We start from the raw sequence: 10,240 nt of genomic DNA on the forward strand, positions 1-10,240 counted from the left end.
AATTTATAATTTGTCTTGAATCTCATTTTGTAAAAAAAAAAAATCGTGAATCGAATCATGAGTTGAGTGAATCGTTACATCCCTATTTTTAATATTTTTATAAATAAAATATTTTATATATTTAATTTTATATTACTTTTTTTAAATTGTTTTATATATTTTTTTTTTTTAAATAATTTTATATTACATTTTATATATTTACATATTTATATTTGTATATTATATAATTTTTTTCTACATTTGTATTTACATTATACTGCACGCGGTACCTCAGTGAGTCCGGCGTCTGCGGCCGCCTGCAGGAAGTTGAGCGCCGCTGCTGCATCCGTCTCTGAGCTCTGCTGCCCTCTGCTGTTCAGGAGGAGTTTAGCGCAGCGATACTGAGCCTGCCGGTGACCAGCGGCTGCGGCGCGGCTGTAATAATGCACCGCCTGAGAGACAACAGAACATATTAAAGACAGAAGCAATTATTAGTATTGCTATTACTATTATTTAACTAATAAAAATCAAACCAATACACCCGTGCAACTTATCTGTTTTTATTTCTTCTCTCAACAATGCAATTTTAATGTGCTGCAAGTTAAATAGAGGTGCAACATTTTTTTCCAGAAAATATGGTATATGAGTGTAAATGTGTATGTACGTATATATAATGTTGCGATAATAGTGATTTTATTATTGTTTAAATTATAAAAAATTAACTAATCAATAAAGAAATGTTTAATGCAATAATACTAATATACTGTAAAATTTAATAAGCATTTAATAAATAATAAATATTATTATTATTTATCATTTACTACTGTGCTGTAAAATAAAATAAAATAAAGTATTTTGTATAACCCCTCCCAAACAAAACAAGTATTTAATAATAATATTAATAAATACTTTAATTTTAATTTGTACATTTTATTTGATTTTACAGAACTAGTTTTATTTGTCAGAACAACAGTGAATACTAATATTGACGTCTGTAAAAATGTCTTTAATTTCAAATATTAAAACAACTTTTTTTTTTTACATTTTTTGTTGGCGAGATTTATAAACGATTCTCAATAAAAGTTTGGGAACATTAGTGCACGTGTTACGAATGTACTTTAAAACAGAGCAATTTTTCATATTTCTCAGGTTGGAAAATAGATATCTGTAAGCAAAATACAGATAAAATGCCTTTTAATTCTACTTTTTTTATTATTAATGTTATTACTTTATCTTAAGCTTTTCTAAATGATGTACCGGATTTCCTGGTATGCAAGTCATTTTTTTATCATCTGAAACATGTTGCAACTAATTTTCCAAAGCAAGTTATAGTATGCAATTAAAATTAAGCATGCAAATATTTTCAAATATGCTAAATGCACGCAACCATATAAATAAGGGAGAATCCCAGCACCTTGCTGAGGTCCGTCTGTGCTCCTCGTCCCTTCTCGTAACAAACTCCCAGGTTAAACTGAGCTTTGCTGTAGTCGTGCTGCGCCGAGGCCAGAAAACAGGAGAAGGCCGTCTCGTAGTCGCCCGCTCTCGCGCTCTCCAGACCTGAAACACAGCGAGCAGAGCTCGTTCAGATGCATGTTCACATCACGCAGCGGCGCTCTGAGTGCGTGAGCTCGTCGTTACCGATGATGTTGAGGATTACGGGAACGCTGGCGTCTGCCACGCTTCGCAGATTCTGCGCTGCTGCATCGAGAGAAACACCTTCCTGCAGGAAACATACACGTCAAACTAATTGGCATCTACTTGCATAGCGGTCTATACAATACAGACTGTTTCAAAGCAGTTGCACCGTAATACACAGGAAAATAACACTGTTAATGCTGCAAAATCTGTCTTAAGTTATGAAACAAATTCAACTTTAGCTTTAAATCAGCTCTGCAGAAGACAACAGTGTCTTTACTGTTTTACTCAGGATTTCTGTCTTGTTTACAGATATCGAACCTGAGAAGCAAATGACTTGTTTTCTGAAAAATGCATCAAAATGAAATGAGTTTATGCTTAAAACAAGAGAAAAAATATCTGACGGTGTCGTCAGAAAATAGACTTAATTCTTGTTTTCTGGAAAATGTATGAAAACTGAGTAAGCTTTTGCTTAAAACAAGAAAAACTAACTTAAAAGAGAAAAGAAGATAATTTTTCTGACCCCATTGTTTTTAAGCAAAACCTTGATCGATTTTATAGAAAACGAGACAAAGATATTGAGTAATAAAATCATTTCTTGCAGTCGATTCAGCTTAATTTACTCAATGTTGATTCAGTTCAGTTCAATAACAGTGTAAATGCTGCAAAACTCACTAATTATTAAACTACTTCAGCTCTACAACAGACAATAGTCAGATCAATTCAGTTCAATTTTGATTCAAATACAAGGACAAACTGTGTTTTTCGGTCTAAATTGTTACCTCTGGTTTCGGTTGTTCAGGAAAAAGAGTTTCATCTGTAAGAAAATCCAGAATCAAGAGTCAACACTTCACATCTATACTGTATGAATCTGCAATTGCATTTTTTACTGTATTTATTTCAACTATAGTCACATACAATCCAAAAAGAACAAAGCACAGTACAGTTCAGAATGTCTGAAGTACAGAAGAAGAAGAACAACAAAACTAGATAAAAAAGTTCGTCAAGACAAACTTTAGGTTGGCTTGAGAAAGCCTAGCCTGAAAGTTTAAAGCAGTCGTAAAAGTTTGAAAATTTAGACAGATTAGATAGATGTTGATAACATGTTTCTAGCATGCTTAGTGTGTTTTAACATGATTGGCCTGTTACTAGCATATTGCTAGCATGATCAGCACGTTGCTAGCATGATTAGCAAGTTACTAGCATGTCGTTAACATGTTTCTAGTATGATTAACAAGTAACTTGCATGTTGCTAGTTGACTAGCAAGTGACTAGCATGTTGTTAGCATGATTAACATGTTACTAGCACGTTGCTAGCATGATTAGCAAGTTACTAACATGTCGCTAGCATTTTTCTAGCATGCTTAACATGTTAATAGCATGTTTTGCTAGCATAAATAGCAAGTAACTAGCATGTTGCTCGCATGATTAGCAAGTTACTAGCATGTCGTTAACATGTTGCTAGCATGATTAGCAAGTAACTAGCATGTTTGCTAGCATGTTACTAGCATGTCACTACCATGTTTCTAGCATGATTAACATGTTACTAGCATGTTGCTAGTATGATTAACAAGTATCTAGCATTTTGCTAGCATTATTAACAAGTAACTTGCATGTTGCTAGTTGACTAGCAAGTGACTAGCATGTTGCTAGCATGATTAACAAGTGACTAGCATGTTGCTAGCATGATTAACAAGTTACTAGAATGTCACTAACATGTTTCTACCATGATTAACAAGTTACTAGCATGTCGTTAACATGTTTCTAGTATGATTAACAAGTAACTTGCATGTTGCTAGTTGACTAGCAAGTGACTAGCATGTTGTTAGCATGATTAACAAGTTACTAGCATGTTGTTAACATGATTAACAAGTTACTAGCATGTCACTAACATGTTTCTAGCCTGATAAGCATATAATACTAGCATGTTGCTAGCATGATTAGCATGCTAATAGCATGTTGCTAACATGATTAGCAAGTTACTAACATGTCGCTAGCATTTTTCTAGCATGATTAACATGTTAATAGCATGTTTTGCTAGCATAAATAGCAAGTAACTAGCATGTTGCTCGCATGATTAGCAAGTTACTAGCATGTCGTTAACATGTTGCTAGCATGATTAGCCAGTAACTAGCATGTTTGTTAGCATGTTACTAGCATGTCACTACCATGTTTCTAGCATGATTAGCATGTTGCTAGCATGTTTGTTTCTTTCTGAAGCCAACCTAATTATAAAGTGCACATACATGTAAATATTTATAAAAAAATTCTATAAAAAGTGCTATCTAATATGTGTACAGTATGTTGGTTTTTCTGACCGCAGAGTGACGCGGCGCTCTCCGGCTCCTCCTGCTGGTCATCAGAGCTGTGCGCCGTCTGCAGGTCAGAGGTCGTGTCTCCATCACCGTTACCATGACTACGGTCACCGGAGCCGCTGTCTGGGGTCTGCAGGCACCTCACCGTCACACCGCCGGATAAAGCATGCGGCCGGGACACTGAGAGGCACATTAGCGTACAGAGTTAAACAAACCGCTCATAATTTTAGTATTGTTTTTACTGTATTTTAATCTAGATTCTTTTGTTGTTTAAATGACACACCATACCATATTTTCTGATTCCGACTCACTTTTAATGGTCTGTTGCACATACACAGCCAAGCTTACATAACAAATAATAGCAAAAGAAATTGACATTTAAGACTGGTTTTATGGTCCAGGGTCACGTATGTCAATAAAAACAGCTTAATCTGAGCAAGAGACACCTGTGTTGGCCTGACTGATCTCTGATTGGTTGAAATGTTGTATGATTGGCAGCAGGACTCACAGATCTCAATCAGGACTTTGTAGGAGCATTTCCGTATCCGGGCCGGTCCAGGGTTCTGATCCACGTGCGAGGACAGCCGAGAGTGAATCCTGCGACAGAGCTGCATGAAGAGAACCGCAGCGGCGCCCTGCGCACACACACACACACACACACAGAGTCACACACACACACACAACCACACGCACAAATACACACAAACACAAACACACGCACACACACACAGAGTCACACACAATCTCACACAAACACACACACACACGCACGCACAAACAAACACACACACAAACACACGTACACACGCGCACGCACAAACACACACACACAAAACACACACATGCACACAAACACACAGACACACACACACACACACACGTTAATAAAACACACCGCAGTGATGACGTATGAAAAACAGTAGAGTTATAAGTGAACTACCCATCCCACTGCATCGAGAGCGGTGTATCTCGGCAGACCAGTGTAGCAGAACTGAGATGTTCGCTTCTTTTTCTGATCGTGAGAACCGTGAGAACTGTGAGGACAGAGGGACAGTTAGTTCATCTCAGTGGCTTCAGGGTCACGGATCTCGCGTGCGGTCCGGTACCTGCTGCTGTCAGACGCGTGTCGTCCGCTGCTCAGGATGGAGGAGCTGAGGACCTCGTCCTCCACGTGATGACCCTGCGAGAGCCGCAGCGGAGCGTTTCCATGGCAACGGCTCACCACTGCAGGTCAGGAGCAAAACACATGTGACGACGACATGTCATGACAGCCACTGTGTAAATGATAATATTTCAACAGCAAATAGACATTTTATAATTAGATTTAGAAGGTAATTTAAGAACTGCATTATGTGAAATTTAAATGTTTGCATACAATTTTTTAAATTTGAGTATTGATTATTATAATTAAAAATAAATAGTAATTGAATTTAAGTTTGTAGCCATATAGTAATGTAAAAGGACTCGCTATAGCTTAGAGCATAAGCTGAGGTAGACGATAATTGCATTTATTTATTTAAAGAAAGAGGATTTTGTTCAGTAAACAGCTGTTTAATGTAAAAAATGCAATTTTATGCTTTTAATACGCCATACCGAACGGTGACGCCAAAACCGATGTACGTACCGAACCATCATGCTTGTGTACCGTTAGTTCACACCAAGAACGATAATGCTAACTATATTAGCCTCCACACCAAAAAACGACAACTATAAGTATAACTACTATAACAATAACTATATTAGCGTCCACACAAACGGACGATAAAATTCTGTTTATTATAAGCGATGCAGTTTTGTCGAAAGAATCGTTCACACCAACAACGATAACTACGCTGTAAATTTCGATTTGTTAACTTTACTTGAACAAATCTTGCAAACTTACTGCCTCAGAAAAACTAGTTAAGGTTACTTAGCATATTAACGTTTTCATAAATTAGCTTCGGAGTAAACATAAACACATTGAGCAACCATAACGAGAATTTATTTTTTTTATTTTTTCAAGTAACTTTAACATATTGAAATTTACAGCGTATAAATGTATTTTTATTTAATTTATACATTTATTTAAGCTTTAAAAATCGTTCTAATTCCACGAGTCCGCAACTATAACGATAACATTGGAATCGTTTTTTCGCGCTGGTGATGAACGATAAAAACATCGACAACCAATCAGAATCCACCTGACTATAAAGAGCGGCAAACATGTAACTGAAGCGCGCGCTTATAACGAACAGGACGTTTTGGTCAGTTTGTCTGGATTCTGATACAATTATTGTTATAGTTATGTTTATAGTTGTCGTTGTTGGTGTGGATGCTAATTTAGTTACCGTTATAGTTACCTTATAGATATCGTTCAACGGGCCTTATAACGCATGACAAGTGCGAACGGTTTTGTCGTTTGCAGCCTTAAAGTGTAGTGGAGGTGTTGAATTCACTATTTTAACAGAATTAACACGCTTTTTAGCGCACAATAACGTTCTGTTTTTATAAGCGCCGCACTACAAATAATCGCGTTCTTTGAAGTTTGGTGGATTCTGATTGGTTGTCCATGTTGTTGTTGTTTTTTAAACGTTCTGAAAGTTATGGCCAGAATAGCTGTGGTGTGTATTGAACTATTTTCATAGAATTAGAACGATTATTAAAACGTCACAGTGTAGTTATCGTTAGGTATCCTTATAGTATGTATTTGTTTGTTTGTGTGTGTGTATGTTTTCCCTGTTTTCTGTTGATTTTAATGCACTTTGCAACTGAAACCGAAACTATCCTCAAACTTATTAAAATATGTGTTTTATTCAGCTATTCAACTAAAGTCCTGCTCCTCTTAATGATACTTGTCACACAATCGTATGCAGTGAAACATTGCAACAATGTATCACTGCATTAATGTATCGTATCAATGTATCAGTTCGGATGTAACAGTGTATTAATGTAGCAGTTCGGATGTAACAGTGTATTAATGTAGCAGTTCGGATGTAACAGTGTATTAATGTAGCAGTTCGGATGTAACAGTGTATTAATGTAGCAGTTCGGATGTAACAGTGTATTAATGTAGCAGTTCGGATGTAACAGTGTATTAATGTAGCAGTTCGGATGTAACAGTGTATTAATGTAGCAGTTCGGATGTAACAGTGTATTAATGTAGCAGTTCGGATGTAACAGTGTATTAATGTAGCAGTTCGGATGTAACAGTGTATTAATGTAGCAGTTCGGATGTAACAGTGTATTAATGTAGCAGTTCGGATGTAACAGTGTATTAATGTAGCAGTTCGGATGTAACAGTGTATTAATGTAGCAGTTCGGATGTAACAGTGTATTAATGTAGCAGTTCGGATGTAACAGTGTATTAATGTAGCAGTTCGGATGTAACAGTGTATTAATGTAGCAGTTCGGATGTAACAGTGTATTAATGTAGCAGTTCGGATGTAACAGTGTATTAATGTAGCAGTTCGGATGTAACAGTGTATTAATGTAGCAGTTCGGATGTAACAGTGTATTAATGTAGCAGTTCGGATGTAACAGTGTATTAATGTAGCAGTTCGGATGTAACAGTGTATTAATGTAGCAGTTCGGATGTAACAGTGTATTAATGTAGCAGTTCGGATGTAACAGTGTATTAATGTAGCAGTTCGGATGTAACAGTGTATTAATGTAGCAGTTCGGATGTAACAGTGTATTAATGTAGCAGTTCGGATGTAACAGTGTATTAATGTAGCAGTTCGGATGTAACAGTGTATTAATGTAGCAGTTCGGATGTAACAGTGTATTAATGTAGCAGTTCGGATGTAACAGTGTATTAATGTAGCAGTTCGGATGTAACAGTGTATTAATGTAGCAGTTCGGATGTAACAGTGTATTAATGTAGCAGTTCGGATGTAACAGTGTATTAATGTAGCAGTTCGGATGTAACAGTGTATTAATGTAGCAGTTCGGATGTAACAGTGTATTAATGTAGCAGTTCGGATGTAACAGTGTATTAATGTAGCAGTTCGGATGTAACAGTGTATTAATGTAGCAGTTCGGATGTAACAGTGTATTAATGTAGCAGTTCGGATGTAACAGTGTATTAATGTAGCAGTTCGGATGTAACAGTGTATTAATGTAGCAGTTCGGATGTAACAGTGTATTAATGTAGCAGTTCGGATGTAACAGTGTATTAATGTAGCAGTTCGGATGTAACAGTGTATTAATGTAGCAGTTCGGATGTAACAGTGTATTAATGTAGCAGTTCGGATGTAACAGTGTATTAATGTAGCAGTTCGGATGTAACAGTGTATTAATGTAGCAGTTCGGATGTAACAGTGTATTAATGTAGCAGTTCGGATGTAACAGTGTATTAATGTAGCAGTTCGGATGTAACAGTGTATTAATGTAGCAGTTCGGATGTAACAGTGTATTAATGTAGCAGTTCGGATGTAACAGTGTATTAATGTAGCAGTTCGGATGTAACAGTGTATTAATGTAGCAGTTCGGATGTAACAGTGTATTAATGTAGCAGTTCGGATGTAACAGTGTATTAATGTAGCAGTTCGGATGTAACAGTGTATTAATGTAGCAGTTCGGATGTAACAGTGTATTAATGTAGCAGTTCGGATGTAACAGTGTATTAATGTAGCAGTTCGGATGTAACAGTGTATTAATGTAGCAGTTCGGATGTAACAGTGTATTAATGTAGCAGTTCGGATGTAACAGTGTATTAATGTAGCAGTTCGGATGTAACAGTGTATTAATGTAGCAGTTCGGATGTAACAGTGTATTAATGTAGCAGTTCGGATGTAACAGTGTATTAATGTAGCAGTTCGGATGTAACAGTGTATTAATGTAGCAGTTCGGATGTAACAGTGTATTAATGTAGCAGTTCGGATGTAACAGTGTATTAATGTAGCAGTTCGGATGTAACAGTGTATTAATGTAGCAGTTCGGATGTAACAGTGTATTAATGTAGCAGTTCGGATGTAACAGTGTATTAATGTAGCAGTTCGGATGTAACAGTGTATTAATGTAGCAGTTCGGATGTAACAGTGTATTAATGTAGCAGTTCGGATGTAACAGTGTATTAATGTAGCAGTTCGGATGTAACAGTGTATTAATGTAGCAGTTCGGATGTAACAGTGTATTAATGTAGCAGTTCGGATGTAACAGTGTATTAATGTAGCAGTTCGGATGTAACAGTGTATTAATGTAGCAGTTCGGATGTAACAGTGTATTAATGTAGCAGTTCGGATGTAACAGTGTATTAATGTAGCAGTTCGGATGTAACAGTGTATTAATGTAGCAGTTCGGATGTAACAGTGTATTAATGTAGCAGTTCGGATGTAACAGTGTATTAATGTAGCAGTTCGGATGTAACAGTGTATTAATGTAGCAGTTCGGATGTAACAGTGTATTAATGTAGCAGTTCGGATGTAACAGTGTATTAATGTAGCAGTTCGGATGTAACAGTGTATCAATGTAGCAGTTCGGATGTAACAGTGTATCAATATAGCAGTTCGGATGTAACAGTGTATCAATGTAGCAGTTAGGATGTAACAGTGTATCAATGTATCACAGCTCGTGGGTGTTTCATAATCGCTCACCTCTGCCCACCAAACTCTGAATCCTCCACATGTCTGCTGTTGTTTCTGTGAGTTTATGAGGATTAATAAACTCACGCCATGATGCTGTCTGACAGTCACGAGTTACAGCAGCGGCTCGGTGAAGGACGAACGGCGGAAATGACGCAATCCCCCAACCAATAAACTACAGTCTGCGGTTCACTCTCCCGCCGCCAGAGGCCGCTGCTCGCCTGCACAGTTACAGCCGCAGGGTGCAGAGCTTCTGTTTGATGATGCATTTGTAATATTTTGACTAAATTCTTTGGTTATTACTTTAATTATTATTATTATTATTAATTATGCATATATGTTATTATATTTATATAATTTATATTATATGTATTTATTTATTAATTATAATAAAATGTGCATGTTTATTTAGAATCAGATTTTGATTTGCATTATATTATGTTGTATATTTCTTTATTTTAATAAAACATATAGTCTATTATGTTGTTTACCTGTTGATTCGGTTCAAATGTGTTTTGTTTAACAGGATCTAATAAGCTATGGGAAAGAAACTTTATTTCATGATTTTGTATTATTATTATCAGTTTAATTTTTTTATTAAAATATCATTTTTATTTAATTTAATTTGTATTTGTATAATTATTTTATTTATTTTTATTATTATATTTCATTAATGTAATTTTAGACTGTGTGTGTGTGTGTGCGCGTGTATGTGTTAGTGTTAGTGTGTGTGTGTGTGTGTGTGTGTGT

The 10,240-nt window shown here is 36.2% G+C and overlaps 1 protein-coding gene across 1 annotated transcript in view; it reads right to left on the minus strand.

Annotated features, from left to right (window-relative positions):
- The window catches only part of dele1 (DAP3 binding cell death enhancer 1), a 20,785-nt gene extending 11,161 nt beyond the window's left edge, over positions 1 to 9,624 (minus strand). The window contains exons 1-9 of the mRNA XM_016243520.1: positions 9,503 to 9,624; positions 5,036 to 5,153; positions 4,870 to 4,963; positions 4,438 to 4,564; positions 3,933 to 4,109; positions 2,397 to 2,431; positions 1,618 to 1,699; positions 1,394 to 1,536; positions 270 to 431 (exon numbers count right to left, since the gene is read on the minus strand). Of these exons, the coding sequence (XP_016099006.1) occupies positions 270 to 431; positions 1,394 to 1,536; positions 1,618 to 1,699; positions 2,397 to 2,431; positions 3,933 to 4,109; positions 4,438 to 4,564; positions 4,870 to 4,963; positions 5,036 to 5,153; positions 9,503 to 9,533 (969 nt within the window). The 5' untranslated portion in view covers positions 9,534 to 9,624. The remainder of the gene's footprint in view (positions 1 to 269; positions 432 to 1,393; positions 1,537 to 1,617; positions 1,700 to 2,396; positions 2,432 to 3,932; positions 4,110 to 4,437; positions 4,565 to 4,869; positions 4,964 to 5,035; positions 5,154 to 9,502) is intronic.
- Between the last annotated feature and the right edge of the window lie 616 nt (positions 9,625 to 10,240).

This window comes from Sinocyclocheilus grahami, unplaced genomic scaffold, assembly GCF_001515645.1.
Source record: "Sinocyclocheilus grahami isolate Dianchi unplaced genomic scaffold, SAMN03320097.WGS_v1.1 scaffold692.1, whole genome shotgun sequence".
Lineage (NCBI taxonomy): Eukaryota > Metazoa > Chordata > Actinopteri > Cypriniformes > Cyprinidae > Sinocyclocheilus > Sinocyclocheilus grahami.